Source organism: Paramormyrops kingsleyae, chromosome 11 (assembly GCF_048594095.1).
Source record: "Paramormyrops kingsleyae isolate MSU_618 chromosome 11, PKINGS_0.4, whole genome shotgun sequence".
NCBI classification, from domain to species: domain Eukaryota; kingdom Metazoa; phylum Chordata; class Actinopteri; order Osteoglossiformes; family Mormyridae; genus Paramormyrops; species Paramormyrops kingsleyae.
This window is the reverse complement of record NC_132807.1, coordinates 9,097,691-9,118,370: the sequence shown is the minus strand read 5'-3', so window position 1 is coordinate 9,118,370 and position 20,680 is coordinate 9,097,691. Positions and strand designations below refer to the sequence as shown.

The 20,680-nt window shown below is 47.6% G+C and overlaps 2 protein-coding genes and 5 non-coding genes across 7 annotated transcripts; 6 read left to right on the top strand and 1 right to left on the bottom strand.

Annotated features, from left to right (window-relative positions):
• Positions 1-2,936: 2,936 nt before the first annotated feature.
• On the top strand, positions 2,937-7,159 carry rpl4 (ribosomal protein L4). Its single transcript, XM_023815143.2, has 10 exons — positions 2,937-3,018; positions 3,815-3,986; positions 4,222-4,328; positions 4,653-4,791; positions 5,085-5,209; positions 5,375-5,504; positions 5,742-5,898; positions 6,175-6,258; positions 6,502-6,622; positions 6,746-7,159. The coding sequence occupies exons 1-10, from the start codon at positions 3,016-3,018 to the stop codon at positions 6,920-6,922; spliced, it is 1,215 nt and encodes a 404-aa protein (XP_023670911.1). The 5' UTR covers positions 2,937-3,015; the 3' UTR covers positions 6,923-7,159.
• LOC111845640 (small nucleolar RNA SNORD18) lies at positions 4,063-4,133 on the top strand. The gene has a single exon (XR_002838682.1). It is a non-coding gene; the product is annotated as a small nucleolar RNA SNORD18 (small nucleolar RNA).
• Positions 4,484-4,583, top strand: LOC111845643 (small nucleolar RNA SNORD16). Its single transcript, XR_002838685.1, has one exon. It is a non-coding gene; the product is annotated as a small nucleolar RNA SNORD16 (small nucleolar RNA).
• On the top strand, positions 4,908-5,007 carry LOC111845642 (small nucleolar RNA SNORD16). Its single transcript, XR_002838684.1, has one exon. It is a non-coding gene; the product is annotated as a small nucleolar RNA SNORD16 (small nucleolar RNA).
• Positions 5,987-6,058, top strand: LOC111845639 (small nucleolar RNA SNORD18). Its single transcript, XR_002838681.2, has one exon. It is a non-coding gene; the product is annotated as a small nucleolar RNA SNORD18 (small nucleolar RNA).
• Positions 6,342-6,411, top strand: LOC111845641 (small nucleolar RNA SNORD18). Its single transcript, XR_002838683.1, has one exon. It is a non-coding gene; the product is annotated as a small nucleolar RNA SNORD18 (small nucleolar RNA).
• Positions 7,025-20,677, bottom strand: map2k1 (mitogen-activated protein kinase kinase 1). The gene is made up of 12 exons (XM_023815144.2): positions 20,382-20,677; positions 20,072-20,156; positions 15,064-15,274; positions 14,442-14,588; positions 14,024-14,101; positions 13,129-13,180; positions 9,948-10,072; positions 9,120-9,327; positions 8,794-8,858; positions 8,154-8,212; positions 7,853-7,898; positions 7,025-7,748 (listed from the first exon to the last, which is right to left on the bottom strand). Exons 2-12 carry the CDS (start codon positions 20,152-20,154, stop codon positions 7,635-7,637), a joined length of 1,188 nt encoding a protein of 395 aa, XP_023670912.1. The 5' UTR covers positions 20,155-20,156; positions 20,382-20,677; the 3' UTR covers positions 7,025-7,634.
• Between the last annotated feature and the right edge of the window lie 3 nt (positions 20,678-20,680).

Genomic DNA, 20,680 nt, shown 5'->3' with positions numbered 1-20,680 from the left:
GGGAGTACCAACACCCACCTGTAACTGGATATTGGATTTCCTTATAGACAGACCACAGGTGGTGAGGATGGGAAATAAGGTCTCGGCTGAGCTCACAGTCAGCACAGGAACCCCTCAAGGCTGCTGCCTCAGCCCAAAACTCTTCTCACTATAAACATATGATTGTGTCTGAAATCAGGACAGCAATATAATAATCAAATATGCGGATGACACAACCATTCTTGGCCTCATCAAGAATGGGGACGAGTCGACTTACAGGGAATTGGTGAACGGAATCATTATCTATGGTGAGGACAACGACCTTGTGCTTAACATGGATAAAACCAAGGAACTGATTCTGGCCTTCAGGAGGAGGGCACCTCCCCTGCATCCTCTTACCATCAAGGGGATTCATGTGCAGCGGACTGACAATTACAAGTGTCTAGGTCTTCACATCTCTGAGAACCTAAGCTGGGCTAAAAACATTGTGGCAACTGTGAAGAAGGCAGAGCAGCGGCTGTACTTCATCAGGCTGCTGAAGAAGGCCGGACTCGGACGTCAGCCGCTCACACAGGCCCATAGAGGACTCGGACGTCAGCCCCTCACACAGGCCCATAGAGGACCCGGACGTCAGCCCCTCACACAGGACCATAGAGGACCCGGACGTCAGCCCCTCACACAGGCCCATAGAGGACTCGGACGTCAGCACCTCACACAGGCCCATAGAGGACCCGGACGTCAGCCCCTCACACAGGCCCATAGAGGCCCGGACGTCAGCCCCTCACACAGGCCCATAGAGGACTCGGACGTCAGCCCCTCACACAGGCCCATAGAGGCCCGGACGTCAGCCCCTCACACAGGCCCATAGAGGACTCGCTGAAAGTGTCCTTACCAGCGGCATCACTGTGTGGTTTGGAAATACCACACAGGCTGAGAGGAAATCTCTGCAACGAGCTGTAAAAACTGCAGAGAGGATCATAGGCTCCAACCTCTCCTCTGTGGATACATTATATACACAGCGCTGTAGGAGGAAAGCCCAGGACATACTCAGGGTATACTCAGGGTATACTCAGTGATCAACATCACCCATCATTCTGCCTGTTTAGGAGGAAGAACTTAGGATACAGTCTAAGACACCACAGGCCAGAGAGCATCACCACCTACAGCACGATTCCACAACAGCTTTTTCCCTGCCACAGTTAGACTGATGGTTAAGGACATTAAGGTGGGTAAGAAAAACAGCACCCCCCCAATTCCCCCATGGACATTACCTGGACAGTTAGCACTCCAAAGAGGCAATCAGACACATCAGAGGACTACAACCTCACTTTCATTCTGTCTTCCTCTTAGGTAGTCAAATAACTCTTGTGGACTAAGCCTGTGTGCCTGTAATCATAAGGCTTCCGGTTCAAACCCAATCTCAGCATGTCTGTGGGTCCTTGAGCAAGGCCCTTAACCCCCAGCTCCCTGGGCGCCCCAACAGGTGAGAAGGGTCTGCTGCCCTTCGCGGACAGTTTACTTTTCAAAAGAACAAGTTGAGGGAGGCATAAAAAAAGAATTTCCCCTCAGAGACAATAAAGGGTCAATTATTATTCCACTTCTGTGTACAATATACTGTCTTAATATTATTTCTGTGAAATAATTCACTCATCCACCCAGGCCATGCACTCTGTATCCTGTATCTGCATCTGTACACAGTGTGTATCTACTTACTCCATCCTGCAATTAGTGTGTTTGCTGCTTTTATTTATTTTTATATTATTTTATTTTTTAAAAATTGTCTCTTCTCTGTCTATTTTATAAAAATTACTCTGGGAGATACACACAAGAATTCCAATGTACTTGTACTGACCTGTACCTGTGCAAAAGGCAATAAAGATTATCTATCTATCTATCTATCTATCAATCATTCTATCTAAATAGCCCAACTGGACGGGAAAACCGCGGCCCTGCCAACTCTGTCTGGGGGGTGTTCCACAAACTATGATTTCCAAGTTAGCACGACAGTTTCAGTCAAACGTGAAAACTGTATAACAGGAAGACAGATAAGTGATATTCCTATTCGATAGTCCTTACATTTGCCTTAAGTTTTCTGTCTTATTAATAAATCCTGCTTTGCGGAATACCCCCAAGTAGTACACACACTTGGATGATCTTTTTAAAAGTCTGCATTTATAAATATACATATAGAGTTTTAAAACAAATAAGAGCAAGATATCAACTAAATAAATAAGCCTTTTTAAAAAAAGCAAAAAAAAAACAAATAGGCTTCAATTTTGTATATTTTTATGAAAACGTAAAACAGACTTGTGGTGGTGTGCTTTACGTTTTCAAAAATATATACTTGTATGCTACTTGTTCTTAGAATATTTGTTTGTCGTGGTCTACCCGGTACCCGCAAATTAAAGTTTAGGATATTTTCCATGCGTTGCATTAAAACTTGCGAGTTTCTCGCGGGTTACTCCTAGGATACACGTGGTCACCCGAAACGGGGCAGGACTCCAGACTCCAGAGTCCGTGGCGCCAAAGGCAGACAGATCACGTTCACCTCTCACGTCATTACGTCATCAGGGTCATCCGTAGTTTTCCCTGCTAGTTTAAATAAATAAACTTTTTATTTTTTAATATAAATATTGATTACATATTTAATGTTAAGTCATTACAATAGACTTTGATAAATAAATAAGAACCTTGCTATTAAATATATTTTACAAACAAAAAGTAGTCCGGTCTGTAAGTCGACATGAATGTTACGCTTAAGTGTGGCAAAGAAACAAAATAGTTCCACAGAAAAAATGACATTTTTTATTATAACTTCCCTATGTAACAGAATAAAACACAGAGACATGAGTATTTATAAGTTTAAAGTATATTTTTGCAATTTAATTGTAGAAATTTAAACAATTTCCAAACGACGGAAGTGACTTTAGTCGGATGTATAAACAGCATGAGGCGCACGACACACTTCCTTTTCTTGCGTGGCCGCCATAGACGAAGGAGCGTGGTTCCCGGCGAGCCGACAAATTTTCAGAAAAAATGGTCAGAAATATTCATATTTGTAATAAACAACAGCTTAGATTATTATTCATTGGTCTGTTGACACATGGTTTTCTGTTACTTTAATCGTAACATTTTGTTTTATTGTATCATCATTATGCTTAGAGGAGCCATTTTGAAATAGTGCCTGTAGATCGCTGCACGTGAATTGGGTAAAAATGGGGCATGGCGGTATTGTCAGGAATATTACAATAATACTACATATGCTGTAATTCCAGTTTTATTCAACGTAAACTTTAATATAACGGCTTATCACCTGTTTGAAGCTTAAGAATCTGGAAATGTCTAAAGTGAATATGCCTTTGCTCGCGTTTTTTGAAGATTGTTACTCATATGCTGCCCGAAGTTTTAAATCGTTTGTAGGCGTGTAAAAGAGTAATTAATGCATATTTCATTAAGAGAATCAATTCTAGCATTATTAGTCTTCTAGTGTTTCGGTAGAAAACACGTGGAGTTCATCTGCGGCCTAACGTACCGAAACTGCCTGCTATACTTCGTAGAAGGAGAGAGTTTGAGAGTCTTTGTATATTCTTGTCGCGCACTTTAGCTATGCATAACTGTTTCGAATGACAGAAGTATTATCTTCCCCTTCTTTGAATTATCAATAATATAATGTGACTTGAGTCCACCCAAGACGTGTCGAAATTCACGTGTCACACTGTAAACGCCATTTTTGAATGTTTACAGACATTTTCTTGGTAAAACGTGTGCGTTTTGGGAGTAACTTACCACAGTGCGGTGTTCACTCACGGTTTATTCTTGCACTTTATGTCCCCAGGCTTGTGCCAGGCCCCTGATATCGGTCTACTCGGAGAAGGGAGAGACCTCCGGCAAGAATGTGGTGATGCCGGCTGTGTTTAAGGCCCCCATCCGCCCTGATATCGTGAACTTCGTTCACACCAATATGCGGAAAAACAACCGCCAGCCCTATGCTGTCAGTGAACTGGCTGGTGAGTACTGGACAAACTTAAAACGAAATTAAAACAGTAAATATAGGTGTATCGTTGAAGGGACGGTTGAAAATAGCTTCGCTGATGAGTCTCCACTTCATGGTCCGTGTTTCTGAGCTCTGTGATAAAAGTGGAAGTTCTGACAAGCTTGACCTACAATAAACAATATATTTGGGAGGTGATAATTGCTTCTGATTCCCCACTGTGCCTGATTCTTGGAATTTTTGCATTTCAGGTCACCAGACTAGTGCTGAGTCTTGGGGTACCGGTAGAGCGGTGGCTCGTATCCCCCGTGTGCGTGGTGGTGGCACTCATCGCTCTGGCCAGGGAGCCTTTGGAAACGTATCCTCAGTTTCAGCCTGTCCCCGTGCTGGTCTGCTTGCTGGGCTTCGAAACTTCAGAATAGTTTCTACCCCTGCAATGGCTGGGGGTTGCGGTTCTTAGTTAAATATGTGCCATTAGGTTTTTTTGCATAGCCTGTTAATGAAAGTGTTGCCTGCTATGATGGTGTAATTTGCGTCTTATCCTGTGAACAGCGACAGTTAGCCTGCTGTCACATGCTGGCACAGAAGTCTGAAGAAAGAAGGAATCTGAGCAGGTTTCGTCTGATGGGGGGGAGGCTGGGAGAAGCGTGAGCCTGGTGTTTATGCCTTGACTCCAGTGTAGATGTGTCGTGGAGGGCGCATGTTTGCCCCCACCAAGACCTGGCGTCGCTGGCATCGCCGGATCAACACGACCCAGAAGCGCTATGCCATTTGCTCCGCCCTGGCTGCTTCCGCCCTGCCGGCTCTGGTGATGGCCAAAGGTCAGTTAATCTTTCATCTCGCTTTGACCCAGGCATAACGCCTCATAGAATTTAGCATTCTAGCAGCGTGTCAGACGAACAGAGTGAAATGCAGGCAGGAAAGACGCCCTGACACTTGCCATGATGGTGTAATTTGCGTCCGACCCCGTGGACGGCGACAGTTGCCTTCTGTCACCATGCCGCTACGGGAGGTTGACGAAAATATAATTCTGAGCAAGACTCTTGCTGACTGTTGGGGCCAGAGGAGTAGCTGATCCTTCCAAGTATAAGTCACAGATGATGCTTTTGCTCAGGTCACCGCATCGAGGAGATCCCCGAGGTACCCTTGGTGGTCGATGATAAGGTTGAAGGATACAAGAAGACCAAGGAGGCAGTTCTGCTCTTGAAGAAACTGAAGGCCTGGAATGACATTAAGAAGGTGGGCCGGCCTTAAGACACAGGGTAGCTCTAGGGCTTTATTGTATACAAATAAGTCCAGCTTATTGTAAATTGATTGTTCCAGCAGTTATAACCGTTCTGTAGGCTTTGGTAACCAGTTGTGTAGTTTCCATGCTCAGTGTCGCTCCGGTGACTCTGTCCGCAGGTGTACGCCTCCCAGCGCATGCGTGCCGGCAAAGGTAAGATGAGGAACCGCAGGCGAATTCAGCGCAAAGGACCTTGCATCATCTACAACGCAGACTCCGGCGTGACAAAGGCCTTCAGGAACATCCCTGGTTAGTTTCCTGAAATGGTTTGTGCTGGGTGATGGGCCCATGTGACCTGCATCCTGGTACTTGATTAGTGGAATTTGCAAATGCATGCAGTGGGTTCAGTAAGATCTTTGGTGGTCCCTGCTGTTCCAGCTAAATATGTTAATGGGCTTTTTTGGAAGCTGTCATTTTAATGCATTTTTTTTGCACTTTGCTGGACCTGCTGTATGACGTGGATTTTGACAATGGCCGCCTTGTCAGGTATCACTCTGCAGAACGTCAACAAGCTGAACCTGCTCCGCCTGGCTCCTGGTGGCCACGTGGGCCGCTTCTGCATCTGGACAGAGAGCGCTTTCCGGAAACTGGATGAGCTGTACGGCACCTGGCGCAAGCCGGCCACCAAGAAGGTGGACTACAAGTGAGTGGCTCAGCGATGCTCCGTTTGCTTTTTGATGTACATGCAGTTTATGGTCTTCATATAGCATTAAACCACCTCATAGCTCTGCCTGCAATGATGAGCTTCAACTTCATGGTCCGTGTTTCTGAAACGCATTGACTTTAGCCGAAGTTCTGAGCATATAGTGCCCCGGCCTAGAGCTTGTCCCACTTGAGTTTTCCTTTTTGTGGTTTAATACTCCTCTCATGTTTCATTAGTATTACTTGTCCTAATACTAATGACTGTCTTGGTTTCCAGCCTGCCAATGCACAAGATGACCAACACAGACCTGAGCAGGATTCTGAAAAGCCAGGAGATCCAGAAGGCTCTGCGTCCTCCAAAGTAAGTGTCCCGCACTTTAGGGATGCAGGCCAAGGTCTGGTAGCTGCCAGTGGAGATATTAGGGATGGTATGCTGTCGCTGCCCAGCTGTGATGAGCTTAACTTCATGGTCCGTGTTTCTGACCACCATGATTTTACTTGAAGTTCTGAGAATATGCAGTCATAGCTTTCAGTAATATAGGAACTGTCTGCCTGGATGAGTACGTGTTTAAATGGTGATCCTTACCCTTTGTGGCTTTTATAGCAAGAAGATCCACAGGAGAGTGCTGAAGAAGAATCCTCTGAAGAACCTGAGGGTCATGATGAAGCTGAACCCTTACGCCAAGACGGCAAGGCGCAATGCCATCCTGCTGCACGACCCCGCTGTAAGCTCCCGAGACCCGGCCTACGCCGATGGGCGCACCTGGCATCTCCGCCATAGCTCGTTCCCCTAGCTTCAAACACAGACTGCATTTGTTTGACACCAGCATCTCGCTTTCCTTTTACAGATGAGAGCCAAGCTTCAGAAGAACAAGAAGGCCACAAGGAAGGTGAAGAGAGAGGCCAAGAAGAAGGCGGCGGCCGGCAAGGCCCCAGAAGCGGGCAAGCCAGCGGATGCGGGCAAGGCGAAGGCAGCCAAGGCACCGAAGGAGAAGGCACCAGCAGCGGAGAAGCCAGCCAAGTAAACGCAGTCTCATGCAGCCTGGAGGCACACGGATATGACAATAAAATGTTCAAAAAAAAAAAAAAGAAATGGCACTGGTGTTGTTGTGTAAGGCAGTCAGAAAAACTGGGAGACACATTTTATTTTTCATCATAGCACAATGACTTTCACACAAGCCGTGTATTTCATACATTTGTGTTGTACAGAAATTTGGTGACCATTTTATTTCTGTTCATAAAACAGAGGTGATTCTCTGCCATTGGGTTTTTTCCTGCTTCCCTTTCGGCTGCATTAATGGTGATGACGGCGGGAACTCGGTACATTGTCAGACTTTTTGAAGTCCTTTAATAGGAAGCGATTTGAGCAGAGGCTGTAGAGCTCCCAAAACTGCTGTGAGGACTGCAGAGCTCCAGCAGCTGATGGAGGGTGAAGCGTTTGAGCAGCACATATTCCCCTTTGTGTTCTGTGGTTTAACCCACTCAGAGTGGAGTAATAGGCTGCTAGTGTGTAGATGTGGTGTTAAGTGTAGTGCTGCTGCTAAACGCTATTAAATGGCTTTATCCATTATTTTGACTGTAGGACAACTTTTTTTTTTTTTTTTTTTTTCCTTTAAACATTTATAGATAAAGCACATGTAGCTTATCCAAACCAACAATGTGTAAAACAGGAACTTTTACTATATACAAAACATTAAGTTGGAGAGATGACTGAAGTTGGAGGGATGTGCCCAGAGCTCAGAGCCCTCCGCTGTGGGTAGGGGTGATAGGCTGGCTCAGGCCGATGGTGCTGCACAGCCAGCCTGTGAAGTCCACTTCCTCCACCTCGGACTGTTTGATGAAGGGGTGTATCTGCGGGGAGTCGCGTACCATGTGAGACACCATTTGTTTGCCGTCACTGAGGTCTGCAGGGCAGATTAGCATTTTACCCAGTGTCTGGAAGACGTCTAACTCACCATTAACTGCTTCAAATCGGCTCTCTCCGCAGGGTTCTTGATCAAACTTAATGTAAACAGTTTCATGATTAGAAGAGGACCAGTTAAACTCCATGAACTGTGGCTGCTGTCTCAAATTACAGCATATATTTCTGCAGCTGAATGGCAGTATTTGATCTGATGCATCATGCTTACTATTCAAAAGCAATAGAACAGTGGTATCACTTAGCAAACCCTACTTTGGTACTAAGCAGGTGTACAAGTATTTTTTCCAATGTGGTATTTTTGAAAAAGAAAGGTTGATGTCAGTGGTCATACATACCATTTGTTAACAAAGTCTTGAAATTCAGGACCGAAGATGTTGGGAAGTTTGGGAGGTGGCTGGAAACGGAAAGTTGGTGAAATCAGAAGGCAGATCGATTTTCATTCCATGATGCTGATTTCAATATCTCGTGTCATTTGGTCTGACACCATGTATATGACTTGATTCACAAAACACATTATTCTACAAACATATGTAGGTAAGGTGAGCCAGAAACTTAAGGGTACAGTAGTAACACAGCCTTCCAGCAAAATTTAAACGGCATTTAATACACTATAGCTATTACGTAAAAGAAACAGCTGTAAATTCCATTTTGATATCCACAACTAAAAATCTTTGATATATAAATTTGGTATAGGCTCCAGTTTTTGCCCACCCAGGTCCCTGCACTGGATAGCAGGTTGGAAATGGGCAGATCAATAGGCAACTTTTACAACTTTTAAAACCCCATCTATCACGCGTACTGCAACATTCCATTATAATCACAAGATGGCGCCAAATCTACAAAGGCGTGACAAAGTATTGTGTGTTCTGAATGTGAAATATCTAGTTTATAGTCAAATGACTCATTGGCTTGAGCTGATATTATTTTAACATTTTTTAAAGGATTTCTATAAGCACTGAAAAAAATGTAACATACCTCATTGACAATGTAGTCAAGCAGCTCAAAAATTGCCATGGGAGGTCTGCTGTCGATACCATGAGCTTAAACATAAAGGAGAGGTGGTTTATGGCTAGAAGACTTATCACACTGCAGGACAAAAATGTGTGACAATTATGGAATACAGGACAAAAGGAAGTGGCCACAGGCTGGCTGCAATGATGCAAGACTTAAGGACCCCCCAATCCTGTTCTTTTTTGGGGGCTCCCTGCTTTGGAGGAATGACATCACAGAATCCTGTCATGTGAGCAGCATGTTCAGTGACGCCCACCAAGGGCTTCCCCCAGGTAACCCCGTGGACTTACAGCTGACGGGCCTCCCCAGGGACCTGGGCCTGGGGGATGTCGCGCTGGGCCGCGCGTCGCCCTCTACCGGGAAGCCGAAAATCTGCTCCAGCTCCTTGGCGTCAGGGGGTGGGATGGGGAAGCGGCCGATGGCCATTTCCACCAGGGACAGGCCCATGCTCCAGATGTCTGACTGCACGGAGTAGTGCGTGCCCTGTAGTCGCTCGGGCTGCCGGGGGGGGGGGGCACACGCTCAATCACACGGCTGCCTTCACATCCCGGCCACATCCCGAGATGACACCCATACATACACAGATTTTTTGAAGGATAGGTGTTCAACAGGGGGGGTGGAGGTGTGGCTTAGGGTAAATTTAGCTGATCATGGGGGGTGTATGCCTGGTTATGAAAAAGGGGCACTTTCAGCCATTTGGGCATAAAAGTGACCGGTGACCCCAACCCACCCCTGCACATGCCTGCATACACATTCTCTTTCAAGTTAGTAATTAATCTGCATGTAAAAGAAAAGCCTGAAAAGAACAGTTTTAGGTAAAATATTATCTTTGCATGATTTCCAAATGTGCAATGTAGATGCATTACAGTGAGGAGATGCATCTGGAAGCAGTAAAACAAAATGCATTCTTTGGGTTTCATTTATGAAGAATGGCCCTGGTGCTGAAGTCTGCATGCCCCCCCCCCCCTCCCCTCTGTGTGCACGTCTGTGTGACCCTGTTGTGTGAGTCTGCCCTGTGATGGGTTGGCGCCCCATCCTGGGCTGTTCCCTGCTTTGTGCTCGCAGCCGGATGGATGGATGGATGGGCATACGGCCAGAGGGCAGCGGGTGACACTCACAGACATGTAGGAACGCGTGCCCACAAAGGAATTCGCCATGGAGTCGATGAGCTGACCGCTCACGCCAAAGTCACACAATTTGATCTCTCCGCGCGAGTTGACCAGGATATTTGACGGCTTGACATCTAGGCGACAGAAAAGGAGGTTGCTTCTTGAGGTGTGACAGGCGGGTTACAGCACTCAACCAGCACCAAAGCAGGACAGGAGAGAGCTCCTCCACCTGGGAGGGGCACTACGAGGACGTTCACTCAGCCCCTCCTCAACGCCCTCTACACATACAACACTGTGCCTGTCCACACCTCTAACTCCATCACCAGGTCTGCAGACGACAACAGTCACTGGCCTGATCACAAACAATGTAAGACAGACTAAAGGGAAGAAGTGCAGAATCCTGTGGAATGAAGACAACGGTCTGGCTCTCAACCCCAAAGAGGCAGGGAGAAAAAACCGGTACTGATCCAAGGAGAACCAGTGGAAAGAGTGGCCAGCTTTAAACGTTTGTGTGTAACATCATGGAGGATCTTTAGTGCTCCATCAACACCCTCTATTACAGGGGAGCCTCAGCAGAGATTCTTCTACTTGAAGGTTCTGAGGAGAGCAAACTGATGAGGGAAACTGCTAGTCATACAGAGGCTCTACAGAGAACTTGCTGACATACTGCATCATACACTACATGGACAAAAGTACTGGAACACCTGGCCATTACACCCACAGGAACTTCTATGGTATGCATATCAAGACATTTTGGATAATTTTATGCTTCCAACTTAGTGGGAAGGCCCTTTCCTGTTCCAGCATGACTGCCCCAGTGCACAAAGTAAGGTCCATAAAGATATGGTTGGGTGAGTTTGGTCTGGAAGAAGTTGACTGGCCTAGGGGTGGGCGATATACCGGTAGACACGACTAACCGGTAGAAATTTGTCAACCGATAGAGATTTTGGTCTATCGTCTTAATCGTGATTGAGGTCACGTGACGTTGCACGTTAGGTAGCCACGCAATACACATTCACTTCGACAATGGAAGAAGACGGTGCAGCGGTGAGTTTGCTTACATGTGACGAAACCAACAATGAGGAGATTGTAAAGAAAAAAGGTGCATCGTCTGTGGTGTGGAATTGGTTTGGGTACAGGAAAAGTGATGCGAATGAGACGAACGTGATTTGCAAGGTATGCAAGAGCACTGTTTTAGCAAGCGGTGGAAACACATCAAACCTTTTCTATCATCTCAAATCCAAGCATCCAAACGAATATGGCCAAGGTCAAAGAATGCAGTACAATACATTACAGTAAACAGTATGATTGTTTTTTTACTTAAAGTAATGCTGCAATTCACAGTTTAAATAAAATTACATTATATAAAACAGTTTCTTTGTGTTTGAATTTTTATTTATGCATTTCCAGATACAAATTGCTATATTGTGATATATATCGTTATCGAGGTAGAAAATTGCTTCTAACGTGATAGAAGATTTTGGTTATATTGCCCACCCCTAGACTGGCCCATACAGAGCCCTGACCTCAACCCCAATGAACACCTTTGGGATGAACTAGAATGGAGATTGTGAGCCAGTGCCTGACCTCACAAATGCCCTTCTGGATGAATGGGCAGCAATCCCCACAGACACACTCCAAAATCTTGTGGAAAGCCTCCCCAGAAAAGTGGCAACTGATATCACTGCAAAGGGGGACCAGCTCCATACTGATGCCTACGGATTTAGAATGGGTCATCATATAAGTTCCTGTGGTTCTCTTGTCCATATAGAGTATTCTGGTACACTGACTGCACTGAGGTTAACCAGAGAGCTCAACAGCAGGTCATCAAGACGGCTAAGTTCATCATAGGAACAGAGCTCTCGGCCGCTGAGGACAGCTACAAACTGCACTCCAAGGGAGGCCGTCAACATCATTAAAGATTAATCCCAGATTCACCCCCAGCAAACAATAGTTTGCCCTCCTACCACCCAACAGATGCAGCGATGCTACAGAAGCAGTCACACCCACACGCAGGTTCAGGAACAGCGTCTTTCCTAGTCCTGTCTCGCAAACAAAGACCTCGTATAAGTGCTACCGTAACAGAGCACTGGAGTTTCGCAGAAATGACTATTCGATGAGCTATATGCAAGTATGTGCATTAACCTCTGATAGTCACTTGTTATTGCTGCACTTTATTTTGTTATTTTTAGTCTGCCTCTTGATAATTTATTTCAATAGTTTGACTAACTCAATATCTTTACTTTTATATATAGTTTACTTCTTGAATATTGCTTATATCATTCAAATATTATTTATTTCATATTTGTATTGCATTGGTTTCAGAAATCACTAATATTATCTCGTCGTGTGTGACAATGTCACAATGACAAGAAACACAATGACAAGAAAACCTTTGAATCTTGAATCTTTAAAACTACACAGTATTAGTTTGTATCACTAAAAAAAGTATTTCCTTTTAAATGGTGCAGCATCTCCCAGTCACACACTATGTTTAGCCTGATGCCCAATGCCTATGTTTAGCTCTGGCTACATGACGAACCCGCAGATGGTGTGGAAAATGGCCGACTTTAACGCCTCCCTGCGAGTTACATTTTCTTACCCAAAATTTGTCCACCTCGCTCTGAAACCCCCCCCCCCCTTGAATCCCTTCCAGACCCAAGAGGGTTTCTGGGCTGAGCGGACCCGTGGGTGCCGACAAGAAGAGCCGGGCTGAGGGGGGGGCGGGGGGGGCGCTTCTCTCCACGGCAGATGGTACTTAACGGTCGCCAGCTGAACTGAACACACTGATAGCTGATTTCTCCCTTTTGTTGCGTGGGAGTTTTTTTATAAAGGGATGAATAGAGCTCTCAGGTCATGAGTCACCTACCACTCAGAAATACGGTGGAGCAGCATGTAAGTAAACAGGTAAATGCAGGAAAATACTGCACAGTATCTATTCATGTCAGTAAATGTATTTAATCACTGCTGGCTGGTTTTCTAATGGACCATTTCACGTTTGACCGTAATTTTTATTAATGTCTAATTGCGCTACTCTGCCAAAATGCAAAGGAGAGGTTCTTCATTTCCAAAGAATTACTCTTGCATTCTGACAGCACCTCGACTTTCCCAAAGATTCGTCTGCCTTTGCTGACACTAATCAGCGTGGCCTAATCAGGCGCCTGCTGTTAGAGAAATTAAAGTGCCTCACCTCTGTGCATGATCTTGTGTTTCTCTCTCAGGTAAGAGAGGCCTTTGATCACCTGTGAGATAGGAAAGTCATGAATTAGCACGGTGAGATTTAATCCCGGCATCGTCCTTAATGAATGCAGCCAGGAGGACACAGCAGAGAGACGGAGAAGGACGTCAGTGTGGCCTCTACATGGGCAAAACTTTTCACCTGTAGCCATGCGAGGAAAACAGGCTGAGTTTGCAAACTAGAGCTGATGCAGAAAGCAGATACTGTAGGAATTAGCAATTTCACACAAAATTTATTTCACCACGTCCCAGTTTTTCTTCAGTCAGAAAAACGTTATGTAACATAAAATGTTAATAGCTGTAAGGAGATAATGGCATGAATATAATAAGGATGGTATAAGAGCAGACACCCAGAGGAGGGGGGGGCCACTGCATTGCAGACACCCGGAGAAGAGGGGGTGGCCCCACTGCACCACAGACACCCGGAGGAGAGGGGGCGGCCCCACTGCACGGCAGACACCCGGAGAAGAGGGAGTGGCCCCGCTGCACCACAGACACCCGGAGGAGAGGGGGCGGCCCCACTGCACGGCAGACACCCGGAGGAGAGGGGGCGGCCCCACTGCACGGCAGACACCCGGAGGAGAGGGGGCGGCCCCACTGCACGGCAGACACCCGGAGGAGAGGGGCCGGCCCCACTGCACGGCAGACACCCGGAGGAGAGGGGCCGGCCCCACTGCACGGCAGACACCCGGAGGAGAGGGGGCGGCCCCACTGCACGGCAGACACCCGGAGGAGAGGGGCGGCCCACACCGCACTGCATCTGCTTTAAACTACACGCACTGGGAGAACACAAGTACACAGGAACACGGGCAACTATATGAAGTGAGCAATAAGCAGGAGATACCCACAGCGATGCTGACTTTGCCCAGGATCTGCTCGGGGATTTTGCCCGCTTTCTTCAAGGACTGGTCCAGGGACCCCCCGTCCTGCAAGGGGACAGCAAAGACTCCGGGTCACACACCCCCCCCCACCACCTAACACCACGCTATCCAGAGGAAGAATGTCCGTTACATCACTCACCAGCCGAATTTAATTTCCCGTCAGTTTTTATGACACTATGAACAGTGTTTGGGCAAGTCACCCATATGTGTACAAATTAGGGTTACATTATGACTGTAGGAAACAAAGACAGATGGTGATAATTGCTTTAGCTGCTTTAGTAAGATGTTGTGGGACTGGAAGTGGTAACCGTAAGCTTTACAAAGGCACACCCAGCACGGCCAGGCTGACGGCTCCCGTCTACAGGCGAGGCCTGCTGAGGCTCACCATGTGCTCCATGCAGATGCCGATCTCCCCGTCGCTGTAGAAGGCCCCGTAGAAGCCCACAATGTACGGAGAGTTGCACTCGTGCAGCACCTGCAGCTCGCGGATGATCTGGTTCCTGACCGCCGGCTTGATCTCCAGGTGGATGAGCTGAAACCACGGAAACCGTCACCCGCCCGGGCCAGCGCTGTGAAGCACGTGACCAGCAGCCGCGCCTCGCGCACCGGACACAGCGAGCGTGTACTGTGGGGAATTTATAGAAAATGCAATCTCTACAATAGGGTCCATTTCAGCGAGAAGAGCGTGAATGAGGTCTGGGTGAACTCATCAAACAGAAATAATGATGTATTCTCGAGAGCAGCCGAGTAATGATGTCAACCGCACAGCTCTGAGAGTACAAGCGTGGTCCCGCACCAAAACAGCCACTGTGGCAGTGTGTGGGAAGCAGTCTCTCTGAGAATCACTGCGCATTCACACAGCAGACACTCGTGTCGTCCGTGACCCGGGATTACATAAGCGGCCACAGTGATAGGAGGGGGAGGGGCTCCACGCTCTCGGGGGAGGTGGGGGAGGAGCAGCCTTACGACCCGCACGTGTAATAAGAGCAAAGCCGGCCTCAGCGCACCTTCCTGGCCATGATTAACCCAGAGGGCCTGTGCAGGACCTTGAAGACCACGCCGCCGTTGCCAGCGCCCAGCTCACAGATCTTGCTAAAGTCGTCGTCCTTCAGCTCGCCCACTTTCTGCTTCTGCGTGAGGAACGCCTCCAGACGCTTCCGCTGCTGCTCGTCCAGCTCCAACTCCTCCAGCTTCTTCTGGAGGGACTCCAGGTTCGTCCTGAAGGAGTGGGAGGAACACAAATCGAGGCGGGCTCACGCGTCTGGCAAGTGCAGAGGAGACGGAGACACAGAGCGTGGGATAAAGACCAATTAGATTGCAGGGAAGCTCCGCCGGAACAGCTTCAGAGGTCCTGCTGGTCAATTAGAGCCCTAATTTGTGCCCCATTTTGGTGAAATAACTGTCAAGGGCGCACAAGAATAGTCACTACCGATGGCAACCATGAGCCAGAGTACGCAGGGGAGACTCTAACACCTGATGGTTATTCCAGGGGCTCGTCGTGGCAGCACTAGCGAGTGCACCAAGCAGTCGCACGGAAGCCGGGAGTTTCTCGGAGCGTGTGCCCGGTTGTCATGGTGATGAATTTCAAGAGCATTATGAACTCTGTTATACCTGCTCCCCCCCTCAAAAAAAAAAAACTCTATTCAGCAGACAGTGTCGTTTATCATTCTTCCCTCGCATTCGCTCCCAGTGCCATATCGTGTTCGAACAGCTCAAATGTCTGAATGTCTGCTTGGCCGCTACTGTAAAAGCTATTGATCTCGTCCTCAAATGCAGCTGAAAGCTTATGCAACTGCTCTCCTATACAGTGCGCCTGATGCCTGTGGAAAAGCACACGGAGACGGGGAGTACATGGGGGAAACAATGACATGCAAATGAGTACGGAGCCCACAAGCAGCCGGATCAAGCCGGACAAGCGGCGCGTCAGGATCCTCCTGCATTTCTGGTGCAAAAGAAGCCTTTTTATTCATTTTCGGTGATGAAAAAACATGATACCTTTAGAAGCAATCCACCATGACCCCATCATTTCTCCATGACCAGGAAGAAGGGCGTGGCCTTTTCAGAGGTCAACTGTGAGGTCAGCGCTCAAATTTTGGATTGGTTGCTGGTCGGAGGGCAGGGGGAGGGGGGGGGGGCATGGGGTGGGGAGGCAGGGTTGCCACTGGTGACGATGCTGAGAAAGTAAAGCAAGGATTGGGGGAGGCGGTTATGGGAGGCTGCACGGACCAGTCCAGTACACTGAGGAGACAACTTCACAAAGCCCACGAAGATCACAGAGACCTGGCAACATACTCATGGTTTTTAACACAAGTTCTCAAATTCTTTTAACGAAAATCTGCTGCCTCAGTAGCGTCTGGCAGGAGTTTGAAATGTAGGCGATACTGAACTCTGCAGGGTCTCACTGTGCCTGCAAAACATTTTATCAGCAAGATGCTTCCAACACCATCGTCCCGGAGCACAGTGAGCAGACCTCGCCGCAACAGGTCTGAGCTGGGTACGAAGTTCTTGGTTAAATACAATCCAGAGCAGCAGCTAACTAGCATGACAACACATAGCCATAAGTTAATTATTCACTTAACTAACTCTCTACGTACCCACATTACTGACAATGCCCACAATATTCTGTGTAAATCATGCAATTTGTCTCATTATCTGGTCTCATTTCACACTGTCTACCAAAGACCATTAATCTTTTCTGTATTATCTTATTGCTGAGGATCCCATTAATGTTCCTAAATCAGGATCCTCCGTAATTTAATTCCCAGCCCGAATGTGTATATATGAATAGGTTTGTCCAGCGTCTGTGGGAAATCCTTCAGGGTACGGTGATGAATGTTAACTATGCACCAGGAGGGTCAGTAAGGAGCAGCTGTGTCCAATGGGGAAGCAGCTTCAGAGAGGAGCTAGGAAAACGCAGACCAGCCTGCCTGTGTCCACTGGGGAAGCAGCTTCAGAGAGGAGCCAGGAAAACGCAGACCAGGCTACCTGCGTCCAATGGGGAAGCAGCTTCAGAAAGGAGCCAGGAAAACGCAGACCAGCCTGCATGCGTCCAATGGGGAAGCAGCTTCACAGAGGAGCTAGGAAAACGCAGACCAGCCTGCCTGCGTCCAATGGGAACGCAGCTTCAGAGAGGAGCCAGGAAAACGCAGACGAGCCTGTCTGCGTCCACTGGGGAAGCAGCTTCAGAGAGGAGCCAGGAAAACGCAGACCAGCCTGCCTGCGTCCACTGGGGAAGCAGCTTCAGAGAGGAGCCAGGAAAACGCAGACCAGCCTGCCTGCGTCCACTGGGGAAGCAGCTTCAGAGAGGAGCCAGGAAAACGCAGACGAGCCTGTCTGCGTCCACTGGGGAAGCAGCTTCACAGTGGAGCTAGGAAAACGCAGACCAGCCTGCCTGCGTCCACTGGGGAAGCAGCTTCAGAGAGGAGCCAGGAAAACGCAGACGAGCCTGTCTGCGTCCACTGGGGAAGCAGCTTCACAGTGGAGCTAGGAAAACGCAGACCAGCCTGCCTGCGTCCAATGGGGAAGCAGCTTCAGAGAGGAGCTAGGAAAACGCAGACGAGCCTGTCTGCGTCCACTGGGGAAGCAGCTTCACAGAGGAGCTAGGAAAACGCAGACCAGCCTGCCTGCGTCCAATGGGGAAGCAGCTTCAGAGAGGAGCCAGGAAAATGCAGACCAGCCTGTATGCGTCCACTGGGGAAGCAGCTTCACAGAGGAGCTAGGAAAACGCAGACCAGCCTGCCTGCGTCCAATGGGGAAGCAGCTTCAGAGAGGAGCTAGGAAAATGCAGACCAGCCTGCCTGCGTCCAATGGGGAAGCAGCTTCAGAGAGGAGCTAGGAAAACGCAGACCAGCCTGCCTGTGTCCACTGGGGAACCAGCTTCAGAGAGGAGCCAGGAAAACGCAGACCAGCCTGTATACGTCCACTGGGGAAGCAGCTTCAGAGATTACTGCCATTTCCACACTTTGATTTTGTTCCAATACAAAACTAAACACCACAGTTGCAATGTCTAAAATTTGGACACAGGCCTACTTTAATATGCTTGTAGATTAGATTAATTTTACTTTTAATGGAATCGAAAGATGTGCCTGGGTCTCAGTGTAAAGGGCATGCAAAGGTCCAGCGTCGTGCCTTCCTGTCCGGCCCTCTGCCGTGGTCTCAGGGAATTACTCATTCCACAGGATGGCTCTCATTAGATCCCCCCCCCCCCCCCCAGCGCTCTGAGTTCCATAGCAACATTCCACGGCCCAGCATGCTGCAGCCTGGCCTGGCGAAACGTGAGGAATGCGAGCGGCGATGCCGCTACACAGAGCTGTCGGAGGGAAAGGAGGAAGTGAGGAGACAGTGATGTTATGCAGAGAACTCAGCGGAATTTACACCGCATGGTCCGTCAGTGTTTGTATCAGCAGCAGGACGAAATCTACACCCGTACTGGGACGGTCCTCACTGTCCCCGCTCTTCACCATACGCCCACTAAGGCCCTACAGAGGACTATTACATGAGCTCCCCAAATATGGGTCTGGCGACAGGTGCAATAAATCAAAACCGAGTGATTTGCTTTTGATTTATTACTGTTTACTCCTGTACCAGTAGCAGGAAGAACCCGAGGGCTAACAAGTGGAATATATGCACAAATACATTTACATTCATCCACTAATCCATCTTCCTAGCACTCCGGGGTCATGGGGGCCTGGAGACAGTCCCAGGTGGCACAGCGCACAGGGCAGCGGTGGGTCCTGGATGGGATGCCAGTCCTGCGCAGGGCGCACACACTACTGTCAATTTAGTGGCGTGTTTTTCGACTGCGGGAAGAATCCTGCATAATAAGATGCATGGGGAGAACATGCAAGCTGCACACATGGGACGCAGGCAGGATATGTGAAGCAAAAATATTACCCAGAAGCCACTGTGCTGCCCCAGCCATTTAAATTTCTATTGAAATGTATTTATCTAAGAGAGGGAGGGAAAGCATCTAACAGTCAAGAGTGATGTCATATAAGTTAACTATACTACAGTAATCCACAAAGGCTACATTTACCTTTCCTACACTATTCTATTATAACAACAGTGAATTACCATCATCGTCGTCGACTTATACACCAATGCATCGTCGTCCGCACTCTGCACCAGTGCGTCTTCTCCCACTACGTTAGCTATCAGTGCAGCTCTAACCGTGATGGTAAACCCGGGCTACGTGAGACACTGTCGGCTTGCTGGAACTCCCCTGCAGGCCAGGAGGAGCGCTGGAAAGCACATCATCTGCTGCTTATCCACCTAGCGTTTCGTGTTCAAAAGGAGGTGATCAAAAATGCACACAGCTCTCAGAAAAGCTGACACTCTCTCACTCCCTCTCTGTTAGTTTATGTTGACATTAGATTGCAGGTTGCAGCCCCTTTTCCCCATGTGGAATCTTGTTACGTCGTGTGATAATACTTAAAAGGTAAATAAACCTTAAGTGGCCACTTTTTTAGGTATCTCTGCATGGCACCAGTGAGGATCCCCCTTTGAGCTGTGCATTTGGGGCTGCAAGCCAGTGTCATACTGGGCTGTTATTCTTGATTCTGTCTGCATACTGTATGGATTCAGTTGCAGCAACATGATTCACTGTTTGTATGAGCAGGCTCTATGCATTCACAAGAAGATGTACCTAATAAATTGGCCACTGAGTCTCTATTTGCATTTTACAGTTGACAAAGTTATAGTTCATAGGCTGGGGCTGGTCCCCATCAATTATTTTGTCTGCATTGTTGTCTGATCATTTCTTCTTTATATTACAGACAGACAGACAGACAGACAGACAGACAGATAGATAGATAGATAGATAGATAGATAGATAGATAGATAGACATGCATATAGAGATGAAGTCTTTAATTATAGAAAATTAATTATGGAAAAATAAGATATTTACATCCACTTATTCAGGTATATTTTGAAGAAGAAAATAGCCATTGTTTTTAAAAGAATTCTGTGCTTTAGACACATCCTTTTTAAAAGACAATGAATATTAGATAACTTACTCTGTAGCACTGTTTCCGTTGACAGCGTTGCCATCCGGAATCGGTTTGAGCTGGATCGGTTCAGGCTTCCTTCTCTTCTGCATGTCTGTCACCGGCAAAAACCACTGCTGCTAACTTGTCAACAGTAGCAACTGATACCCACTGTACAAGTAACTTAGACTATGCTCTGTCTGGCTAAATTAGAGCTGCGTTTCTGCAGAGGAAAGACGCCTTCGAGGAATGAGACGGAAGTGGATTAACTGTCTAAACCCACCCAAAATACAATAGAAACGGTGATCAGTAGTTAACCCTTTAAGAGTACATACAGTACCTGCTACAGATTTATGGACTGAAAGGCTGTCTGCAGGTCAGGTCGAAAAGCAGGGCTGGCACATTCGGACGCGATTCACGGGTAGGTGGGGAGGTGGGCGGAAGGGTGGGCAGCAGCAGCAGCAGCTGATCCCGAAAGCCGCACGTCACCAAAAGATGCCCGTGGGAGAAGAGTATCCCCTGTCGGTGCTCCACGAGAACAACAGCTTCCTTAAATCGCGGTGGAAGTCATGGAATAAATAGCCAGGGCATACAGTAACCCCCACTTAATTAGTATTCGAGTTATTATTCTATGTTAAA

Excerpts from the sequence above, each read along its gene's own strand:
- rpl4 (XM_023815143.2), top strand. Across the intron at positions 5,210-5,374 it reads CCTGGAATGACATTAAGAAG|GTGTACGCCTCCCAGCGCAT; the intron begins GTGGGCCGGCCT and ends CTCTGTCCGCAG. Across the intron at positions 5,505-5,741 it reads GGCCTTCAGGAACATCCCTG|GTATCACTCTGCAGAACGTC; the intron begins GTTAGTTTCCTG and ends CCGCCTTGTCAG.
- map2k1 (XM_023815144.2), bottom strand. The coding sequence starts at position 20,154 with ATGCAGAAGAGAAGGAAGCCTGAACCGATCCAGCTCAAACCGATTCCG. Across the intron at positions 14,102-14,441 it reads GCATCTGCATGGAGCACATG|GACGGGGGGTCCCTGGACCA; the intron begins GTGAGCCTCAGC and ends GTCCCCTTGCAG. Across the intron at positions 7,899-8,153 it reads CAAGACTTTGTTAACAAATG|TTTGATCAAGAACCCTGCGG; the intron begins GTATGTATGACC and ends GTTTACATTAAG.